Here is a 24,013-nt window from a genome sequence, read left to right as displayed (position 1 = left end):
CTACTAGAAGAAGTTTAAATTTCTCAGTGTTGAGCACGTACAAGAATGTGAAACAGGCTATTACTTTCAGTCTGGAGGGAATAAAACTCAAGGAATAATAAAGAACTAAAAAGGTCTTCAATGAAGTACTGAAAAAAGTACTGTTTCTACTTTGATATCACAGTCTGAATGACAGCATAACTCAGCTCCTAAGGTAAATATGTAGTGGGGAAAAGTACACAAAGGTAGGCTACAGAGGCATGCTACTATTGCATTAAAATTGTACAAGATCGCAGAATTGTCCAGGAAGTGTTCAGTCTATAAACCAGGTACCTTCCAAGGATTTTCACTATGATTTGTGCAGTACTGTAATCTGAACAGTAGAGAGAAATTAACAGAAACACAAGGTATCAGCTAGGTTTTGTCTTTCAGATTCTCTTTTTCCTTTACAGGAGTCTGAACTTGAGTGTACACAGGGAGGGACAGGATGTGTACCTTAGGGAGATCGCTGGAAGAGGAAAGAAAAGAGAAAGTATGACACCCATGACACAGCACTTGAAATCAGCATTAGAGAGAAATGAGCTTTGAGGATTCAGCTGCAGTAGATGAAAGTTCAAAGGGTGACCCTTATGCTCTTGAGTTACCTCAGCAGGAACATCCTCACAATCACAAGACTAGACAAAGATCCCTTTTGAAAGGGGAACAACATTTCTTTCTGTTCACAGACAAGGCAGAAAAGCTGTGACCCTTTAAAGGACATCAGGAGGAACAATTTTGCTAGGAACTGACATTTCTACTTGTGCAGATATACCAAGATATGTAATGACTACCAAAGAACAAATAGTAAAGGTCCCTAAAGGTTTCAGGAAAATTCTCCTGCCCACATATGAGTCAGGCTGCCAAGCTTTGACAATGAAGTCAGAGTTCCTCATTACCTTGTTCAAGACTGGTATTTATTTCTCGTAGGTGGCTTTACCATATTTCCCTTGAAGTCAGGAGCTTTCCTAAGAAATGGACTACACTTGTGGTCACCTGGGGATAAAAATAAAGCTCTCCATCCTAAAGGATTAACAAGGAGGACCTAAGTATAAATTAGTGGAAAGACAAGTCACAAAGCACTAGAGTCCAATTCCTACAAGCCCAGGAGCTGTCCGAATACATGATTTCCTGATCTGCCAGAAAAACGCCAACATTCTATTTTTCTTCAAGACAAAACTCCCCATAGAATGAAAGTCTTTGAGAGGGAGAGAAACCAAATAATTAAACCAACAAATCCAAACAAACAAAAACCTCCACCACAACACCCCCATCACTCCCCAGAAAAAAAAACAACCATCAGCCACAAAAACAATTACAGTTGAGCACCTATAAAATTTGTTTAAGCGCCTTCACCCAGTATTATACATTCACAAAACTGCATTATAGATGGCACTTGTATATGTTGAAGTTTCAGAATGCAACAGATGTCTAGCTCTGCTAAAAAAACAAGATGACGTTTCTTTTGTTTATACTCATTACTTAGATATGAATCAACATTCAAGGCATGAAATGTGCCCTATTTTAGCAGCTTCTATTTAAGTTATTAAAATCAGATATGTATGTCTTGGCCAAAGCAGAATGTAACAAACACAGGAGAGTAGTGATCTTAATACCCAAAGGGCTTTACTTGCATGTTTTAAAGTAGAAAGAGCTACATATGGAAGAAGAAAATAACAACCACATGGGTTAAGTGAACAATGAACAAAGGAAAATTCTTTAATACAGTTCTCCAAAGAGAAAACATCAAAAACAGTCAAGAAAGTGGGCTCAAAGTAATACATGGTTGAGACATGCTTACTCCACTTCTAAACAATGTTTATTCTGAATTGTTAACTCAAGAATCTTCATCTCATAACAGAAGACTTCAATCTGTGAAAGAGATAATCTCTTCCCTTAAATCTATGCCATTTTTATTTAATGAGAAAATACTTTGAGTTCTGAAGGATTCTGAAATTGCCAAGACCCTGCAAACATCCCCACTCTACAAACATGAATTATTCTAGTCTGCTGAATCTCCTTCTGCAAAACAGTAGCTCAGTGTGAGAAAAGAACCCACACAAACCAGAAGCAATCATCCACTTCTCACTTAAGACAAGAAATCAGGATCAAACTTAACCCTGTCCCCCAGTCAGGTTTAATTATTGCACTAGAAATACCACACTTCCACTAATAAATATGCCGCTTGGACTAAAAATTGATGACCAGAAAGACTAGAACTTGCACACTGCACAATCATTTTCTATGAATTACTTATACACCCTCAGGTCTGGTCTTGGAAAATTGAGGTTATTTAAAAACACTTTTAAAATAAATAGAAACAATTAACAAAACTTCAGTCTTTGTAACATTTTCCTTTTCACTCTGATTTAAAACACAAAAGCATGTAAAAGAACCATTGTGTTGCACAATTGCTTCTTCCTACCAATGCATACATACACACAGAGTCCTTTTCACAGAGGTTATTCACAAGCTTAGATCTAAAGCTAAGAGCCAAGCCTGACAGCATTTAGGTATTTATATTTCTGCTTTTATATAAATAGAAGAAATGTACTGCATGAGCTGCTTCTCCTCCCCTGAAGGCTGGAGTTCAGGAAGGCAAATATACTCTGGACATTAGTTCCAAGTGCTACAAATCTCTTCCCATAAAAAAAGATCATAATATCCCAATGGAGGCAAGTCCCAGATTCAGAGGAGCCAACGATGCATTTGAGCTGAGTGCCAGATGAGAAAGCCTTATGAACTGTAAGCAGTGAAGCAGAGGATGCTTTCTAAAACATTTAACTCCATGACATTTGAATAAAAGGCAGATCTCGAGACTGCAGTATGCTGTTATACAGGAGGAGTGTAACATTATTTTCCTGATCTGGAAGCAGCATTACATTATGTCAATATAATCTAGTCCCCAATGAATTCACATTCAGAAATTTTATACAGGCTATAGAATAGAATTCTATCAAATATTAAAAATTCAATTTAATAGATCTGATTTTTGCCTGGACAACTGGATAAAGCAACTCAATAAAATCCAGCTACTTATCTAACTGGAAGCAGAGAAAGTTTTGATATAACAGGAAATGCCTTGGCACTATAATCCTAAATTTATGAGCTATGGTTCCACAGTAAGACTTCTATCCTGAGAGATTAAGCTGTGCCCTTCTACATAAATAAAAATATTGAAGAGATTTTTTTTTCAGAAGGCTACTAAATTACTATCAGTGATCCAACAGTTTCTGGGATAAAACACATCCAAAAATATATTAAAACTCTGTTACTAGGAAATTTAAATTATGATGGAAATAAAAATCTAGGAAAAATACAGAGATAAGTAAGATAATGGCTCTGAAAAAGGGCTAATTCTTGAAGATATTCTTTAAAAGTGCATAAATCTTACCTTTTCTCTTTGGAAGAAAACTTATGCAAGAATACTTAACAGATATTAACATATCCTCCATGGAATAAGAGGAAAATCTACACCAGGTTTCAGGAAAAGCTGGATGAAATGAATAGCATTGCTAAGCATTAAGGCCTTTTATTAGGCATTCTGTCTCTAACATAATGTGCAAGGGAAAAAATAAACCTCATCCTTTATTTCCATTCCTTTACATAACAAAGCCAACATAATTTTGGACATCTAAATGCGCTATTAAGATTCTGCCCAGAGAAGATATCTACCCCCTAGAAGGCTAGTCTACACTCGCACCTACCATGTGCTTTAAGAAATGCAGCTCACTCTTCCTCTGCTTTATCTAAGGGCACCAAAAGCACAAATTGTGTTGCTACACAAATTTAAAAAAACATCACAATCAGTGTGTCTGGGATAATAATTAATTCAGAATAATTATTTTAAAAAAATAATCACTAGAAGGCATCTAAAAAAAAGAAAAATGGATCACTTACTGGAAATGGAAATTCCACTATAATTTATACATAATAATAGTAATATACTAATGAATAAAGCCGTATGCAGATTTCTTCCACTTCTTTCCTCTCCCCTTAAAGTATAACAACTAAACTAAGGCTAACTAACATGCCATAAATAAGATTTGAAGGATATGCTTCAGCAAGGACCAACAAATACAAAATACATAGCAGATTTTGTACTAGAATTCTACCCACTTCACCTACTTTTTTGAAAGATAAGTCTTCCCTTGAAAAGGATTACTAACTTTGCTAAAAGTAATGCTGCCTATATTTATTTACAGATTCAAGTTTATTGTTTGTTTAGAGCATTTTCAAAAGGAAAGTTACACAAATCCCAGGATAGTTGGGCTTTGGAATGGACCTCTGGAAATCATCTAGTCCAACCTCCCTGCTGAAGCAGGCTTGCCTAGAGCAGGTTGCACAAGATAATACCAGGCAGGTTTTGAACATTTCCAGATAAAAAGGATCCAAAACAACCTCCCTGGACAGCCTGTTCCAGTGCTCTATCACACTCAAAGTACATAAGTTTTTCCTAATATTTACAATACACTTCCTGTGTTTTGATTTGTGCCTTCTGTCCCCTGTCCCATCACTGGGCACTACTGAACAGACTGGCTCCAGCATCTTGACACCTGCCCTTATGATTTGTACATGGTGGCAAGATCCCATCTCATCTTAAGTGACTAAAATAAATGACAGCATGAACTAATAATAATCTGTTTCTCTTTATGGTTCTCACCAGTAAAAAGTGCTCATAATTCTATTTTGGCTGTATTTTCTTTTTTCTTTTTTGCTGTATATCCCCCAGAATGATTAGAGGCCAATCCACTCAAGAAAGCACTGATTTGTTGAGAGAAAAATCCTCTTTATGCCCCTGACCTTTCCAAGAACATGTTTCCCTTGTCAAACTTGAAGTATACCAACAGGTCAAGCAGTTTTAACTGACTCTTTAATTTTTATTTAGAACATCAATTCAATTAACATTCCAAAAGTGATACTCTGGCACAATTCACATAAAACAATTCTTCCAAAGAAGTTCACTTAAATGGGCCTTTTATTGTTAGGACAAACAGCACACTGACAAGTTATGCAAGAATGTCAGCGTGGTGTGCTGCACATCACATGTCAAACTCTGCAAGATGTGGTTAATGATCTACAGGATCATCTGAGCATTATCTGAAGGAGATGGGTTGTTGCAATATGCTTTTCTTCACAAAGAGGCACACACAAACCCCTGTTTATAAAGAATCATAAAACAGAAAATAACGGAGATTTTTTTGCTGCAGATTAGTTTTATTTCATATTCTCCCAGAACATTATCAATCTAGGCATGTCCTGGTAGAAGTTCCAAACTAAAAGGCAAGTCACCACATTCTTCTGATGTATGGAAGAAATGCCTCAAAAGCCATGTAGCCTTAGTTCACCGCACACCTCCAAAGAACCAACAACTAAAGCATGGGTAAAAATTTCCTAGGTTTTTTGACAGTTAACAGTGTGATAGTTTATGGAGAAATCTGCCTTTCAGTAGAAGTTTAATTTTCTAAAGGCAGCTAATAAAAGCAGATACCTAGCAGCTTACACAGGTACCAACCAGTTACATCCTGCGTAACATTCTGAGTCCCAGAGGTACCCAAAAAAGCTGAGAACCAGAGATGAAGCCTTCTCACCCACAACTCAAATATAATAAACATCTCTCAGTCCTCTTGTCAAATCCTGTATTATTCAATCATGAATTAGTTTAAATATTCCCAGAAACTTTTTTAATCCAGTCCTGAAGAGTAGATTGTCCATTTTCATTCCATAACTGATAGTGAAGGCTTGCATTTCTGGTTCCCAATGGCAGATCTGTCAGACACACTCAGTGAAAGGAGGAGATCAAGTTTACATGGGAGAGAATAAAAGAGGAAAGAACAAAAATCATAAAGGAAAAAAAACATTTACAGAGCATGATCAGAGGGCAAGTGTAATCCTCATTCAAATTTTACCTCCTGCATAATAAAGATAATAGAATTTCACTCAGTCCTTGTCTCGTGACTTAGGAGGAGTTTATATTCTATTAAGTATCTAAAGAAAGGAAAGTTACTTTCACACTCATTAGGTTGTTGGAGTTCAGCTCTCAGAATCTGAGTTTTGATAGATTTTTAGCTTCACAAAGAAATCTTTTCAAAAACCAAACACCCCTCCCTCAAACACCAAACTAAAAAACACCAGGCTCTCTAAAACCCAGAAAAACTCCACATTCCTCCTAAAAGGTATTCCCCTACCACTTAACCTCCTTCTTGCTAGGCCAGAGAAATGAATATTTTTTTCGCTAAGACTCTTTGCCTCTGACATATTTCTCTAAACTAAAAACCCTACCCATAGCTCCTTTCTCCTATCTTTCCATATTATTTTATTACCAAAAATGTAAAAAGAATCTCACTGAAGTTACAATGTTACTTAAATTCTTGACGACTTTTATCTCTCCCTACACTTGCAGTACTTTCCCAACAGCCCAAAGGTTCTGGGACAGCACAAGGTACCAAAAGCTTGATTTGCCATCTACTACCAACTCAATGGACCTTGCAAAACATACTGCTGCCCAATGAATCTAGCTTTACTGTTGCCAGCACCCCATAACATTAGTCCCTCTCCTTCTGCAGGCTTATACATTTGTTTAGTCTGTGAATTTCCAGCTGCAATTGTCCCTTTATAAAGGGGCTTATAAACTTAGTGCCTTTGGACTAAAGGCATATTTAGGGCTTCTGTAATCAGCAATGCCTTCAGCTGCACAATGCCTATATAAAGGAGAAGAAACATCAGAGAAGATTCCTATTATCTACAAGATTTAGTCCGCTAGTTTCAGCTTTCCTAGAGCAAAGAAAAAAAAAAAACCCACATGGAATTTGTTCTGCTACATAAATACAAAATTATTTTTCTTGCTGTCAAGAATGAATCAGAACTTACCATTCTAATAATGAAATTAAGACTGAGCTTCTAAACTCACAAGAATTTTAATTTCAAAGTAGACGTTCTCATAGAAACACCAGTATGCGTTCTATCCAAAGCTATCACGTTTCATAAAAATATAAATATGCTTTCTATCCAAAGTTTTAAACTTCATCATATTATGTCTAGCAATACAAAGCATTACAAAGAGACACAGAGAAAACCTCCTAACCATGCTACATAGCATGTTTTTGCCCACAAAAACTTTGGCTAGGCTCACATTAAATATATATATATATATATATATATATATTTGTAGCTAAAGATTTCACTGATATCTCTACAATCCTAAATAACTTTTACATTTAGCTAGCTGGATTTACTTTTTTTAAACCATTCATTTTATTTTGTTCTTTTGATCTACTTTGTTTATTTCTTGAAAAAGGAGATAACCCCCGAAGATTCAAGCACATCATGTATTTTCAGCTGCCTGGAAGGGTAGTGCCTCATAAAAAATGAGCAGAACTAATCTTAGACTTGCCAGACTGGCAAGAGTACCAAGGTGCATCTTCAACACAAAGTAAAAAAATGACATCAGTTTTTAACTGTTTCTCTCTGAAATCTCACAGCTGTGAAGGGAAATGTTTTATCTAAACAGTGATATCTGGCAAAAGAAATGAGGGCAAGACAGATTGATGGGACATTACCATCCTGTCTATCAGCAAATGCTCCACCAGAACTCCTGCTGAAATCTAGCACCAACACCATGTCTATTGAAAATGTGACAAGGTGCTAAATTAAGCTAATTAAGTTAAATTTATGAAGTTCCTACATGCCTCTACTGAAATGAGAGCAGGAATGCAAGAATGAAACTAGAAATGTAGTCCAAGTAAGTAAAAAACATTGATGTGAAGTTCTTCTGAAACTATGCGTCTAAAAGAAGAGTTGAAACTGCTGCTTAGAAAGAAGTGATCATTTGGCAGCTTTTCTTAAGGAAAATATGATTGGAAGGAAGTCATAAGGGGGTGAGGGGAAAAGAAACCTTGGATTTACTTTGGAAGAGCTCTGCAGGAAGCAGTATCACTGAACACTTAACTGCAGCAGCAGAGCTTGACAGTCAAATATTGCTCAGCAGTGAGTAACAGAGGCCAGCTGCAGAACAGGGCTATACAACAACCTAACCTAGGTAAGACACTCACTTCTGGCCTGTGGGAGAAGCTTTTCAGCTTTAATACCTGCTGAAACACTAATTCAGCTCCTCAAATAACAGTACCTTCTACAGAAAACAATTAATTTTCCACAGGCTGAGTTCTAAAAGCAGATGGTTTTTCTTCGCAGCACCTGAAAACTGATACTTTTCCCCTTAATTTACAATTCCTTTCCACAGAGGTAAAGGCACTGCAGATAAGCCCACCTCACTACACAATTTCCAAGCAGAGGGTGTTGCCAGGTCCTTAACTTGAGAGTTACTCAAAGGAGACTTTCAAAGCCCACAATCTCTCACAAAGCTTGCTCTTCAAACTGAGAAGGAGGTCTTTAGCTCAGGCAGGAATGCGTGGCCAGGTGTACTTCAGGAGAGTTTGACTGGCACTGCAGGGTCAGGAGGCCACTCCACATTTACTGGATGTTTTATATTGCTCAATAAGGAGCTGGCAGATTAGCCTGGTGTGCTGGTTTGGCTGGGGCAGAGTCAATTTTCTTCACAGTGCCCAGTACGGGGCTGTGTTTTGGGATTTGTGCTGCCGATTTGGGAAACTGCATAGATAACACAGGGATATTTTAGCTATTGCTGAGCAGCACTTGCACAATATTAGAAAATTTCCTGTTTCTCATATACTTCAATATGTATTTTAACTTTAATAGATAATACATACTTTAATCAATATTTGCCTTAAGAAAGAAATCTTGAAGATGCACAAGCAGGCCATCCCTTTATGCTGAAAGACAATGTAGCCTACCTGGACTTTGACATCACCTCCCGTGGGACACTCTTGGAAGAGCTGGCAGCCCATGTCTTGGACAGGAGAGCACTCTTTGCTGGGTTAAGAAGTGGCTGGATCCAGAGAATGGTGGTGAGTGGTGCTGCATCCAGCTGGCATCTGGCCACCAATGGTATCCCCCAGGGAACAGTGTTGGGCCTGGTCCTGTTTAATACCTTTTTGGATTATCTGGATCAGGGTATTGAATCTACCACCAGCAAGTTCACAGACAACACCAAGGTGGGTCGATCTGCTGGAGGGTGGGAAGGTTTGACAGAGGGATCTGGACCATCCAGAGATGCTGGATCGATGGGGTGAGACCAATGGCATGAGGTTCAACAAGACCATGGGCCAGGTCCTGCACTTGGCAACAACAACCCCAGGGAACAGAACAGGTTGGGGGAAGAGTGCCTGGAAAGTGGCCCAGCAGGAAAGGACCTGAGAGTGCTGGTCAACAGCATGTCCTCCCACGAGGAGAGGCTGAGGGAACTGGGGCTGTTTAGCCTGGAGAACAGAAGGCTCAGAAGGGACCATCTCACCCTCTACAACTACCTGAAAGGAGGGTGTAGCCAGGTGGGGCTCAGCCTCTTCTCCTGAGCAACCAGCAACAGGACAAGAGGACAAAGATTTAAGCTGCACCAGGGGAGATTTAGGTTGGACATTAGGGAATCATCTCTTCACGGCTGGACTGTTCCTGGAGGTGTTTTAGGAAAGACCGGACATGGCACTGAGTGCCATGGTCAAACTGACATGGTGGGGTTGAAAGGTTGGACTTGATCTCCGAGATCTTGGCGAACCTATTTGATTCTGTGACATCACCCAGCCAGCGAGGGGGCTGGGGGTGCACAAGAAATTGGGATGCAGCTAGGACAGCTGGGCCCAACTAACCAGAGGGATATCCCACACCATATGGTGTCATGCTTAGCAGATAAAGCTAGGGGGAAGGAGCAGGAAGTGGGGGATGTTCAGAGTGATGGCACTTGTCTTCCCAACTCAACATTACATATGTTGAGGCCCAGCCTCCTTGGAGATGGCTGAACAACTGCCTACCAATGAAAAGAGGAATGGATTCTTGTTTTGCTTTGCTGGCGCACACAACTTTTGCTTTATCCACTAAACTGTCCTTGTCTTAACCCACAATTTCTTCTCACTTCTTCTCCAGTTCTCTCCCCCAGACCAGTGGGGCAGAGGAAGCAAGAGGCTGCTTAGAGCTTAGCTAAGGCTGCTCCCCTAAATGTATCTCAATAAGCACTCTGAAATTCTACCACTCGTCAGCATTCCTGTCAGGGCTCAGCAAAGAATTGTTAAGTCAGAGTCTGCCCAGTACCTCAAAGACAAGAAATTCTTCCTGTTTTTCTTCATTCTTTATTCCTGTTTTAAGCTGAGTTAGGTTTTTTTACTTCCTCAGTAGATAATTTGCTATAGCCTTAGCTCTTTACAACCTTTTTTAAAATCAAAATTCCCTGTAGGATTTTTTGTAGAATGGTTAACTACATACATACCAAGTGAATCAGTACAATACACCATACCATTTTCTAAGTGAGGAAACACCATAGACTTAATAACCATCTTAATTAAGGAAATTTACATTTTTGAGATGACAAAAAGGTTATTGTTACTCACTGCAGACCTTCTTCGTATTAAATTTTGTATCCAACCATACATAAAATAAAATGCTCTACTCTTTTAGAAACATTCTTCTTTTTCCATGTTATCAGTTTAACCCCAAACACATTACATGTATTTCTGTCTCCTGGCTGTCAGTCATTTCCCTTCTTCCCATGTATGGGAAGCCAAACCACCAAGAAGCAGCTGTAAACTGTTTTGTGTACATCCACCCAATGGGAGTCACACACAGTAACACAGTAAGCTAACTTTCTTCCACAGACCCACAGAAGAGCTTCAGAGCTTGCTGCCCAGAGAGGTTGCAGGTGCTCCATCCCTGGAAGTGCTCAAGAACAAGTTGGATGGGGCCCTGAGTAAGCTGATCAAGTGGGTGGTATCCCTGCCCATGACAGGAGTTGGAACTAGATGATGTTTAAGGTCTTTTCCAACCGGAACCATTCTAGATTCATTTACAAGAGCATTAGCTATGGCAATGCCTATTTTACATCAGCCCCACTTTCATGATAATTCTTTCCATTAATATTTCAAAAGCCATAGCAGCAAAGACAGACGAATAGAACCCAGCCCTACCCCTCCTCAATGCTCCACTTCAGGGCCATTCCAGGACACCAGCCAGAGGCTTTTAAGAACCTGCAAGAAGTTCAGTATTTAGACAGTTTCAGGGATCTCCAGGCTGTTTCTACCACAGCACCAGGCCACCAGAAGCAAGTGTTTTTTAGCCTTTAGTAATCAGTCTGGAAAGTCCACATATCATGGGAATGCACCTTCCAACCCTACCACACAGCCAGAGACCATTCTCTTCTTCCACAGCTGCAGCACAGCTTTGTTCAGTACATGCATAGGGCACTGCAGTGTAGAGAGAGACCCAAGTATACTGGCCACACTTCATTTTGAAGATAAAATTAATTACTAGGCTCATACTAGGCAGCACCTCAAGCAGTATTTCCATAAATCTTTCATCCTACTAGTATGTTTCCAGGTTGATTAGGAGTAGAGGACAGGAAGAAGAGAACTAGAAGCACTTCTAGAGGCCTAGCTTTTACAAAACTGAAATTAGTGCAAGACAGCAGCTAAATGCTGGTACTCATCACTGATCACAACTAACTGAGGAGGGGGAAGGAATGACAACATTCACATTGAAAAGAACAGAGCCCAGGTTTCATGAAAACACATTTGAGAGCTGGCAGGCTGTTTTGTAAGAAGTCACCTTCTGTGTCACAGGTTTCAAAAGCGAGGAATGATTCTTGCACACGTAACACAGTTGTCCAAAATGCTTCAGCCCAATAGCAGGTATCCACAGCTGCTCTGCCCCCTGCAGTTACTTGGCAAAGGCCTCTTAAGGTTAAATCATCTTTTGGTGAAATGGAACTGTGGCACAGTAGATAACTATATGCTAACGCCTGATTTGTAACACTTGAGTTTAACTCCAAACCAGCCTTCATTAGCAATTTGAAAAATATTTAAATATGGCCATGGATCTTGCAAACTGAATGAAAAAGTCTACTCTTTTATTCTTTTGAAGAGAAACTCACATTAATAACATGGGACATAAAATTAGGCTCACTCATTATGATTTGTTTTAACATTTTCAATGATTTATAGGCAGGTTCTCAACTAAGAACACAAGCAATGAATTCGTGCATAATTTACCTTGAAGAAAATGATAACTGCTTTTATTCCTTACCAGCTACCATCAGTTTCTATTCAGTTGCAATCTTCTTCACTAGGTGCTTCTAAGTCACTGCTATTTGTCAGAAGCAGGAGGCAGTTCTGATTATCCAGTGGGCTGCCTTTAGCAAGTATGAGAAGTAGGAGACTGTGCCAGAAGCAGTGCTGCTACGTGAGTTTTGTGGGAATGTATTTAAAACTTGTTCAAATCATTAAGATAATTTCATCACAGAACATTCAACTCGTGTTTTCAGAGCTTATGTTGACTAAGACAAACAAATGGCCTTCACATTTCCAGCACTACTTCTCCCTTTAAATTCTACTCTGACAGAATCTCTGCCTACATGCTTAAGAGCATATGTAATAGCCGCAGTTTTGGAGCATTAATTTGAGAATTACAGAAACTGTAATCAGACAAGAGGCACGGTATATAATCTCATCTCATTATTGTTCTCCATCCTGGTACAAAGGAAGTAGCACTAAAAATCATAAACAGCTCAGTTCTGAACTTCCTGAACAAAGTAAGTTACAAAGAGCAAGGTTAACACTGTCCAGTGTCTGCCCATTCAACTCTCACGCCAAGAGGGAAAGCTACTTACAGAAAGGGAACTGCTTACTGATTTGCTCACACTGCAAGCAAACTTTTCTTTCACAATTAGGGCAGAATCTCTAGGTCAAAAAATGTTCTGCCACTCAAAGAGAAGACAGACACCAACTATTCCACTTCCACTGTGTTTCCAAGATTTGAAGTGAAGAAAAAAAAAGTCAAACAGGACACGGTGGAAAGGGCACAAAACACTAGAAGAGGAAGGGAGATAAGAGAAACAACACAGATGTCATACATACAGCTATGTGCTGCAGGAAGGAAAGCTCATGTCCTAAAGACAGTCTTACTGTCCCATAAAAATAAGAAGCAATCATACCAGTAGGGGTTGGAGGAGCTGAGCAGTTTGAGACATTTTTAGTTTCACAAAATTAGAGATTTGGTTTTTTTAAAGCAACAGCTTATATCAGGAAGGGAAAAAAAAAAAAAAAAAAAAAAAAAGAAAAAAAAGAAAAAAAAAAAAAAACACCCAAAACAAAACAAAACAAAAAAAATATACCTCACTCATGATACCAGTGGGAATTTTTTTTTCTGTTTTAAAACACCTAAGTCTCACTTGCAGCAAACCACAAGATTTGATGATCCCTTTTATGAGGCTTGGAAGATGCTTACTCAACTACACATGGCTTTTTCATTCATTTATTTTTGTAACTATAAGCCTCTACAGATTCTGATAATTTCTTCCTTTTCTGAATGAACCAAAACTTTGACAGCAAATGATAGGTGGAAAAGAAACAAAAAACCCTCTAAAATATTATCAAGATTGTTATTTCTACCTTCAACAATTTAGAAAAGAACAACAAGAGATTTACATGCCCAGATCACAGATGCCACTATAAAGAACAGAAAATGAATTTTCAAGGCCTTTCACAACAAAATCTCACATATTTAAATATATATGGTTGAATATTATAAATGCCTAAAACCTCCTAAGTAGTCATCAGCTGCAGAATGCAAACCAAAAATTTTCCTTTTATTTCAACTGTACTGAAGGCCATTATTTTTAAACTAAGTATGTAAAAGTGATTGGATGACTGCACAATACCTTTTCTCTCTATTTTGTAAGAATCTCCTGAAGTAAAAAAACAGTAGTTAGGAATATTATGCTATGTAACAGGGTAAAGAAAATATGTAAGTTTATTAAAAAGAAAGGCTAAGGGAACAAGCAGAAGTATCTACATCAAATGCTCACAAAGGTCTTTAGGGTCTCAGCAGGAATCTTCCATGAGTGGCTTCTTGGTGGCCCATGCAAAGCCAACTTCAATTCTCATCTGCTTCCTAAGAGATGGAAAGATATACTCGAAAATTCAAACACATCTGATGATTATCACCCTTTAAAAGCCATGTTAATAAGCACTCTTCTAGATTTGTTTCTTTCCACACCCAGGTAGGTATGGAAATCTTGTATGTTAGAGTTGGTTGCCCTAAAGGAAGCTATCCTGAATCTCCTGTGATGTAGGATAGCAAATTACTTATGTTAAGAATCCAAATTAAGAGCAAAAATCCACTCACTTCCTTTGACCACCTCTGCTCTCTGCAGCACACTTGCATGGGTTAAGTTTAATCACCAACCTGAAAATTCATTTCCTAGGCATATCTTCAGGTACTGAATATGAAATGACAGTTAATCAAGCACAGGAAAAGGAATTTATCACAGCTTTGATGCCTTTTGATCAACCCCCTGGATGTTGTACCCAGTTTCCCTGAAAGAAAGGAAATCTTTCAGACTCGGACGAGAAAAATCATTCTTTCTATTCCACAATTTTAATGGCTCCAAAAATATCCACCACAGACTCAGCGTCTTTCTAGATGGAGACCCAAACAAAGGTTATTTGTTTGGCTATTTTGCAATAGCAGAATGTGACTCAGATGAGGGATTACTAAGTGTACCTTTAGTCCAGGCAATAAAACACTGCCACTTGGAAGCTCACAAGGCCAGTGGCTTCAACACGAGACAGCAATTGGAGTGAAGCAAGTAATTCATCTAGATATAAGATGTGATTGCAGTATGAAGCAAAGACACTTAAGCTAGCCCATAAGTATCAGAAGGTCAGCCAAGGCACTGTGAGGCTGCTTATTAGTTTCCCTGGTTTTGATATTTGTGTCACCATAATGTGCATGTACTGAGGTGAAACTAGAAACATACTCACCATACATGATCACTCAAAGCAGTAACTGTAGAACAACTAGCAGCCAGTTACCTGCTCCACACTTGTATTTTAAGTATCCACTGTCCCCTCCCTTCCAACTAAAAGCAAAAGTTTATTGCACAGTCAACAGAAAGACACCACAACCCTGACTGCCTAAGTTCAGGCACTGAGACATACAATACTAATTTTAAATATCTATTTGTTTTTCATTATAGAATGTGACTGTATCTCAGTAAAAAAAAAAAAAAAAAAAAAAAAAAAAGCTACACACAGTTGACTCAACGTATGTTATTTTGTGTACATTCACCTCTACATTCCAGCTTATGAAACTTTCTGGTGTTCTGTGCAACACTACTCAGCTAGGCAGAGAACTACTGGGAAAAAAATTCCCATCCCACTCCTGTGTTTTTCCCCTCATGTTCAAACTGAAAGAGCTGTTGTTTCTTAGACGGCTCAGGTGTACATTTCACAAAGTCAAAGTGAAGAATGAAACAGGGCACCGGTAACTTCTTTTCTTGCCTAGAACACATATGCCTTTGCATATACCCTCTAGGACACCAGTTCAACTGAAGCAAATAATCCAGTTCTTGGACACCCTTATTTTCTACAGTCTCTCCTACCAGCTCCCGATACACCAAGAAGATGAATTCCCATATATCTGCAATTTTTGTCAACAGCTTTGCCACTGCATTTATACTGTTTTCCTAACTACCTCTCTTGTTCATGCCTCCCTTCCTCATACATTTTCAGTATTGTCACAAAGCAGACAGTAATTAAACTAATCTTTCAGCTGTTGAGTCAATTTTGACAGATGTCGGCAAAATACACCTATTCCATCAGTAACCAAGGAAGAAGAATGCAATGCCAAAGGCACAAACTCTTCATTAGAAAGATTCTCTACATTGCTCCAGCTTAGAATCTGTGACCTTAAAAAATAGTGTATCCAGTCAGTTCAAGAACTTGAACAAACTCGAGTCCTTTTGAGGACACCAAAGTTGCTCGTGTTGGTCGAGCCCTGGCATGATCCTGGACAGCTTTAGCCAGGCACACATCTCAGGTCACTGACACTATTCAGGGAGAGTTCTACTCAACCTGTCGAGCACTTTCCCACTAAGACTAGAACAGCTCAGCCACTTTGTGCACTATCATTAAATACCACATGCAAAGAGGAGATTTAATGTGGGGCTGGAACACAGGCAGCAGCACAGAGGTTCACACATAACATTTACCTTAGCCTGCATCAAGTACTCACAAGGTGCCATAACCTCCCCAGTAGCTTACCTCTGCAAGTCAGCACTAAAATAACACATTAGAAATAAAATTTGGCTTTCAATAAAGTGACTTAGCCATAGCTGAATAAACTGTGTTTAAAATTGTCTTCTGTTTATTTTTGATACGTATTTTTCACAACTCCCTCTGACAAGGTATTTCCGCATTTATACTTAATTTGCATGTAAAAGCACTTTCAGCTGCAGTGGATTTGTTACCTTTGATGTTACTTGTGTATCACTGTATTTTAAAGTTCCCCCAGGACTTTCCCCAGGCAGTTCATTATTTCTTCATATTTTTAATCATCTTCCAAGTTATTCTCCTCTTTTCAGGAAACATTGATTGAAAAAAAAAAAAAAATCCAGTGCACTGTTTCAGAAAAACAAAACCATGTTTTCAGGGACGGTCTAAAGTTTAAACTTTTATTCCTTCCTCTGAATCTGCTTCAGAGGCTTTAGATACAGAGCTCACTGACAGTGAACTCTCTTCAGGAATTTCTGTCCCTTCAAACTTTCACTCTTATGGTTTCCTTTTCAAGATATGAAAATATACAGCCTATAACCATACACAGTAATCTCAAGGAAACCACACTATGTGTGTATGAGGCACTGGTCCTCAGTGAACATTGTTTTACATACAACAATCATGAACAACTAATTGAGGGCAACATAATATTCTGCAAAATAATTTTCCCAATGGCAGAAGGGAAATAAAAACGTTTTAAAATTTTATTAAAAAAATTTAAAAATCAAAGACTCTTGTTCGTAACTGGCCCCCAAGTCATGACTCACTAGCAACAAACTTAACGAATTTTATTCTCCATAATTTCCAACTTCTATGTTGATTATTTCTTACCTGTTGAGCACAGGTACACACTCAGCAACCTTCCTCACGGAAGGTCCCTGATGCCCAAGACTCTTTTTGAGGTGATATCTCCTACATCCTTCCAACAAGAAACCTCCTGAACTAAAGGTACCTCACTACACATTCAGCAACATCCAACACCAACCACTGCCAGAATTTCATCGAGTGCAGAAAGGCACACACATCAGAGCCTTCTTTGGCTCAACTAACCTACCCAACCATCTCATCTGTAGCTTCTTTTTCCCTGCTATAATCCTCTACTTCCAAAAGTCAAAACCAGAATAATATCAAACAGAGCAGCTACTATCAGTGCTCACTTGTGAGGAAATGTGTCACCTAAATGCTCCTCTTATTTTGGTCTGTTTCAATATGATGGAGGACCATGTTTCCTCCTCACCTACTGACAATTTGCATATTGTTCAGTTCCAGCTTTCTGGGCTGATCTCACTCTGAGGATCAAGCCACACATTTCAGGTTTTTCTTGAGAACTAAGCTGGGTCACTGCCTTCACCAAGAAATGGAGTGTAGCTCCATCAGGGGAAGTTCAGATTGGACATTAGGAAAGGATTTTTCACTGAGAGAGTGGTCAGTCACTGGAACAGGCTCCCCACGGCACCAAGCCTGTCAGAGTTCAAAGAATTCCCTCTTGTTCATATGGTTTAATGGTTTAGTTTTAAGTAAACCTGCAAGGAGCAGGGAATTGGACTTGGTCTTTACCGGTCTGGTTCAGCTCAAGATATTCTTTGACTCAGTGTGCACAAGGAAGTGTTCATCAATACAGATAAAATCTGAAAAAAAAAAAAAAAAAAAAAAAAAAAAAAAACAAAACCAAACCCACAAAAACCTCAAAGCCTAACTAAGCAAGGGAGAAACCCAATCCTTATACCGGGGGAATCTAACACATCTTAGCAGCTAAACATTGACACCTTCCCCGAGAAAGCTCAGCACAGGCAGCCTACCCCAGCAGAGATCAGAAGCTGTGAGCAACTCACACGTGCTCACCAGCACTGATAACATCAGACATCAGCAAACCAGTCACAAGAGATGTAAGCACTCATTAGGCAGATACACTGCAGCTGACCCAAGGCACAGAAGAACCTTTTCTAGGCCATGTTTATCTCCTTTGCCCCTAACTACACTAGCTCTGACAAGTTAAAAAAAAAAATATATATATATATATATGCAGGTAAAAATATATGGATAGAAGATTTAAAATTATGAACTGATTACTGAGTATTCACAGAATAAAAAAATCAAGTCAGTCATTGTTGACAGATGGCTCAAGATGAGAAGGAGGAAAATAAGGAAAGTTTGCTTTCCATAAAGTTAACCTTTATGCTGGATCTCATTATAATGCTACATGAATATCTGCTAGTAAGTTCAAAACTCAGCCTCTTAAAATAGAATTAGAAGATCCTGATGTGAACTTTCTAAAATACTGGTCATTCATTTACTGGTTGACTGCTCTAACACTACAGCAGCAACAGGAGACACGACAACTAATAATTAAGAAATCTTGCTGCTGGGGTTAAGAAACCACTTACCTGTCAGATGAACAAATGTCAGCGTAAAGAGACTGAAATCTAACATACAGAAAAAGTTTTACCTTTTGGAATACCAAGACATCAGAAAACATGCCTGAACAAACAACCAAAAGATCCCTACCATATCATTAGCTGTAGCCTACACACATTATTATTCCAGGTTTAATGGTGGAATAGGACCAAGACCCTCAAAACTTGAGGTTTTATGCTGCCAGACAGAAAAAATTACATGCTAGCTCTGAGCTACATGCCATCAGCACCCAGCAGGAAGTTTAACTTTACTCTACAGCTGCTGTCAGCAGTGCCTAGAAAATATGTATATGGATATCCACAGAGAGAAAAAAAAAAATATATATATATATAACTTCAACATTCTGAGTGTCCAACCTCCAAACCTTTTGGGTGAGGAGAAAGCTCTTCTCACTGATGTTGTTGCTTACTTACCTTGTTTCAGAAAAATACTACTTCTAAAATTAGTACAAAGGTCTCAAAGAATGTACTGAAATGCTTTAGAGACTAGGCCTCTATCTAGCAAACTAATTCTTGAAAACATGCTATAAGTGTACGATTACTTCTTTTTGTACAGTTTACACTTTTTTTTTTTTTTAGTTCCTTTGAATTAACTGATCCAAAGAGACAACAAAGAAATGTAATTTGTCACATCACAATATAAGAAGTAAATAATTCTATGCACCGACCACAAATACAACAGCAACCATGCTAGGTCAGACACAAGACTGTCTATCCAAGCCTCTGACAATGGAAAACAGTCAAAAGCAGATGGCTAGGAAAAGGAGAGCTTTGAAATATGGCAAGCATATGATACTTCTCCCAAGTATTCCTCCATCTGTAGCTTATTTGCTTCCTTGACTTGGACCAACTTTCAAATAACTTCTCTCATAATCATCAAACTGGAAAACAGGAAATGTTGAACTATTTGCCATGAGCATTTACATAAAAAAACAATCAAGTCTGACAACTTCTGCACGCCCATTTTACAGGGTTTGTGGATAAGAACATGAAAGATTTAGACTAGACTAAGCAGCTGATTTTTCCAAGATAAGGAGGGGTGTGTATGTATAGCTAAGAGTCCTCCCTAGAATAACTAATTTACACTTCAAATCTAACTTGGTAGAACAGGTCAGGTGTGCACACTGATTTCATTAATGATAACACAGAAATGCACATTTTAAGCACTCGGGTAAGCAAATTTAGTTCTTCCTAGGAAAACAAGATTTTTTTCTTAATTCAGAGAAGGAAGTAATGCAAAATCAACGGAGTGATTAGTGAAAACGACACACAATTTAAAAAACTCAGAAAATCAGCAATTAAACTCATCTAGTACTGGTATCCATGCACACTTAACTTTTGATCCATCACTACTACCGCAGATAGTCTCATCAATCACTGAAGTCTAAGTGTGCACAAACATCACTTTGTATTACAAGAATGAAGTTTCAGTGTATCAAAGCTTGCATTGTTACAGCCAAATGCCTACCCCCTACCAGAAAAACAAATAACCATACAATCTGAACTGCAAGTAGAAAATAACCTTCTGTGAAGATAAGTCCCAAAAATAATGTTTATAAGCAACAACAGAAATAAACATACATTCACATACTAAATATATTACGAATGGAGAAAATTAAAGATGTATTCCACTTCACCTTTTTTAATTACGTATTGAACTAGTACAGTAGCTACTACCATGCCTACTCTATTTTTTCTAGGCCAAAAATATATATATTTATATATTCCATATATATGGTGTAGAAATATGGAAGATTCAGCCTGGAAAAAATAGGATATGCATGGCACCATATAAAGTATGAGGTATTAAGACAAACATCCTGAGCTGGCACTCAGCATTTAGGTAGGTGTGATGGGTGCAAACTCTGATCCATGTTCTTGTCATCGCTGTGCTAAAGAATTTTAAGTCTCCTGGATGATAGTTTGCTGCTGGATTTCTCTATATAGCTACTCATAAATAATTAAAGAAAACAACGTATTGTAAGTATTCCATAACCCTATAACTGCTTCACAAGAATTCAGCAGTCAGCAACATCAGGTTAATAAACAGACAAAAAAGCTAAATTTTAAACTCCTCCTTACTACACATTCCAAGCTTACTTGGTACCCACCTGGCAGAGATAAGACAGTGACACCACAGAGAGATAAGAGGTGCAAACCAAGATCTCCAGACACACTGAAGCCAGCAAAAGCCTAAGGTCCACACAAAATAAAAATAACATACAAATAAATAACACTGACTTTTGAATCCCCTTGTGACTTTACACCAGAGTTTCAGTGTCAACAAGGTCCCTTATGCCTTTACCAGGACAGCAGAAAGCACGTATGTGCCCTGGGAACTTCTGTTTCTCCCAAGATTAATGAGAGCTGTTAATAAATGAAAACCCACAGGCCCAAACAGTCTAGCCGAGTTTTAGCAACTTCCATCATTCTGCAAGAGCACAAGTCAACAGGGAGACACTGCAAGAGCCCTTGCCTTGCAAGAGCCCTGAAACACAGGAGCAGAGACAGCCAGGCTCAGTGCTAACTCCAACAACAGAGAAGAATGAGGAAGACATGTTATGCCACCCTGGTACAATACAGTAACACTTTTTAGCTGTTGCTCTGCAAATAAAGCTTCAGCAGTTCTGCTCCACAAGCCCTGCTGAGCAGCAGGACCTTCTACTGCAGAGCTATGCACTGGCAGTGGCCCTGCTCCAGGGTGCAGAGGGAACTGGGGAAGCAATTGTTGAGCTCTGAACATTTGTACTGTCCTGAGACACATACCACCTGGGTGTTTCACATGGCACATGAAGATTTCCAGAATCTGGAAAGCTCCAGAGGTGGAAGATTCCACATAGAACCTGATTCTTCAATTAACACTGAATAAAACACCACAGTAAGAACAAATAACTGACAAAAAGGACTCGAAAACCAGCAGGCAAGCCTTGGAGGGACTTATTTTATTATGTATGATTAAAAAAATAAAAGTGTGCAATGGAAATTACCAAGGAACTATCTCACCAAGACAGATAGCTTTTCTGTTGAAATAAAGCCCAGTGCTAATCACCCACGGGGGTCTGGCTTACCAGAAATAAGCAGCAACTGCCCACAAGAGACTCCCAATAGTAAAGCACATCAATTCCAAAATTAAAGTAGATTCAAAAAATACTGCAAATTACATAGAAAGTATATTTAAAAACAGAGCTACTAGTAGAGAGCTTTCATGATAGTAACAGATTACTAAATGCAAAAACAAGCTCTTAAACACCTCCTCCCCAGACTTCCCAGAAGTGTTTCTGTACAACTTTTTGGCAGTTTCATTTCTCCCCTTCCTCCTTCTCAATTCCTGACACAGGAAAAGCCGTTTTGGACTAGATTGTGACATGAAGTGATGCAGCAAATGAACTTCCCTCCCAAATTTCATCAAGAGGAAACTGGAATATTGCACGATGCTGCAGCTGCACAGGTTTCACAAGGACGTATAACCTGCATTCTTCACGTTGCCACTAACCAGTTTTAAAAACCCAGCTAAACACGAAAATAAATTTAAAAATGGAACCAGATCATTATATTTGCAAAGAACAACTTAAAGGCAAGGAGCATCCATTGCCTTAATTTAGCAGGACATTCTGGACCTTTACATGACAGAGGGGAGCTTCCGGACTTAATTATAAAGAGCAAGACATTCATATGACTTAGACCACAAACCACTTCTCCAGCCCGCGCTCTCCCACCTCCTCCGCCCCAGGCTCCAAACCACAGCCCACGCTCAGTGCTGCAGCCCGGAGATGCTGCCTGCCACAGCAGTGGGACAGACAGCCCCTCGCTGCTATCGCCGACACAAACTGCCGGCAGCCCGTGCTCTTTGTGCACCAATTTCCTACAGCTGCGGGGAAGGGGAACGCCACGTCTGAAGGGCTGGCAAGCGGCACGCGTCTGGAACTCCGGGTCTGACACCAGCTGATACCAAACTCAACAGTACACAACGGGAAGGGACGAACAGAAGCTGTAACCTCTCTAATCCCTGATTGAGCCTGTAGTCAGTAGCCATCTACTCGGGTAGAAGAAAGCAACCAGGCACCGCAATCTTCCCCATACATCCGCATTTCGCAAAGCAATTCCAAAAACACCAGAGACGAGCAGTTAGTTATAGGGCTCCTTATGGCCCGTCAAAATCGTGACTCTCTTCAGACTCTGCCCTACGGCCAAACGCTACGGTTCAGGCGACAGACCCCACGGTACTGCCGACACCAGGCGATAAGCGGCGGGCAGGGCTCCCGGCGCCGGCCGCCGCCTCGGGGCACCGCGGGGGTCACGTCCCCATCTCCTGCCCGCCGCTGCCCGGAAAGCGAACCTGCCCGAGCGAGGTCACCCACCGCAGTGTCTCCTGAAGGAAAGTCGGAGCCGGAGGAGAGGGGCAGCCCGCCAGCAAACATCCCGCGGGCCCCGGGGAGCCCCGTTCCGCCGGCAAACGCCGGGAGCCCCGCGGCGGCCCCCCGCCCTCCGCGCTGCCGCCGCGCCGGCGGTGCCGCTCACCTGCGGTGTCCCAGATGGAGATGTTGTACGGCCCCCACTGCTTCAGGTAGAAGGCGCCGCCGACGGTGCTGACCGTCTCCTGGAAGCGCCGCTCCATGTAGCGGTGCAGCAAGGAGGTCTTGCCCACGTTCATGTCCCCCAGCAGCACCACCTTCCCGTCCGGCTTCTTCATCGCGGCTCGGCTGGGTTCCCTGCCGGCGGCCGCTCCCGCCCCCTTGCCCGGCCCGGCCCGGCCCGGCGGGGCCCCGGAAGCGGCGGGACGAGGGCCGAGAGCCGCCTCCGCCGGCAGCGCAAACTTCGGGGGCTCCGCTGGAGCCGCCGCGATCCGGCCCCGGCTCCCGCTGCTCCTCCCCCGCCGGCCCGGCCCCGCTCCCGCCCCGCCAGGGGGAGGGGACGCGGGCGGGGAAGCGGCCGGGGCTCCGCGGACCCTCCGCCCCTGCCCCGGCCCGGAGGAGGCGGGCGCGGAGTCCCCGCTGCCCCGTGCCGCTGGCCGCCTGCCGCGGAGCCGGCTCACGCCGGGGTGTCGGGGCCGAGCCCGGCCGCGCTGAGCCTTCGGGGGATGCTCGCGTTCTTCCAGCTGGAGGTGGCGCAGACACCATCTCCGCAGCCCTCCTGGAGCCCAAGGCAAAGCCCGCTCATCCCGCTCCCCTCCTGGGGTGTGTGTGTATGGAGGGGCAGAAAGTTGCTCCGAAACTTAGATCTCTCACAGAGCTGTGACAGCTGCCAGGCAAACACCTTTGCCCTGGTGAGAGGGAGGTATCGGAGATTATTTTCCGAGGGGCCGATCTGCCCAGTTTCATAATCCGTTGCCCAGCTGCTGTAATTCAGAATAATTCCATTACAGGTGACGAAATTGCAATCATTTAGATTGCCCAGAGATCTAGCCTATCTTTT

The 24,013-nt window shown here is 40.7% G+C and overlaps 1 protein-coding gene across 1 annotated transcript in view; it reads right to left on the bottom strand.

Annotated features, from left to right (window-relative positions):
• RAB20 (RAB20, member RAS oncogene family) overlaps window positions 1-23,453 on the bottom strand; it is a 28,372-nt gene extending 4,919 nt beyond the window's left edge. The window contains exon 1 of the mRNA XM_066313825.1: window positions 23,120-23,453. Coding sequence (XP_066169922.1) covers window positions 23,120-23,291 — 172 coding nt within the window. The 5' untranslated portion in view covers window positions 23,292-23,453. The remainder of the gene's footprint in view (window positions 1-23,119) is intronic.
• Window positions 23,454-24,013: the final 560 nt, after the last annotated feature.

This window comes from Sylvia atricapilla, chromosome 2 (assembly GCF_009819655.1).
Source record: "Sylvia atricapilla isolate bSylAtr1 chromosome 2, bSylAtr1.pri, whole genome shotgun sequence".
NCBI lineage: Eukaryota > Metazoa > Chordata > Aves > Passeriformes > Sylviidae > Sylvia > Sylvia atricapilla.
The sequence above is the reverse complement of the archived record's forward strand: the minus strand, read 5'-3'. Positions and strand labels throughout refer to the sequence as shown.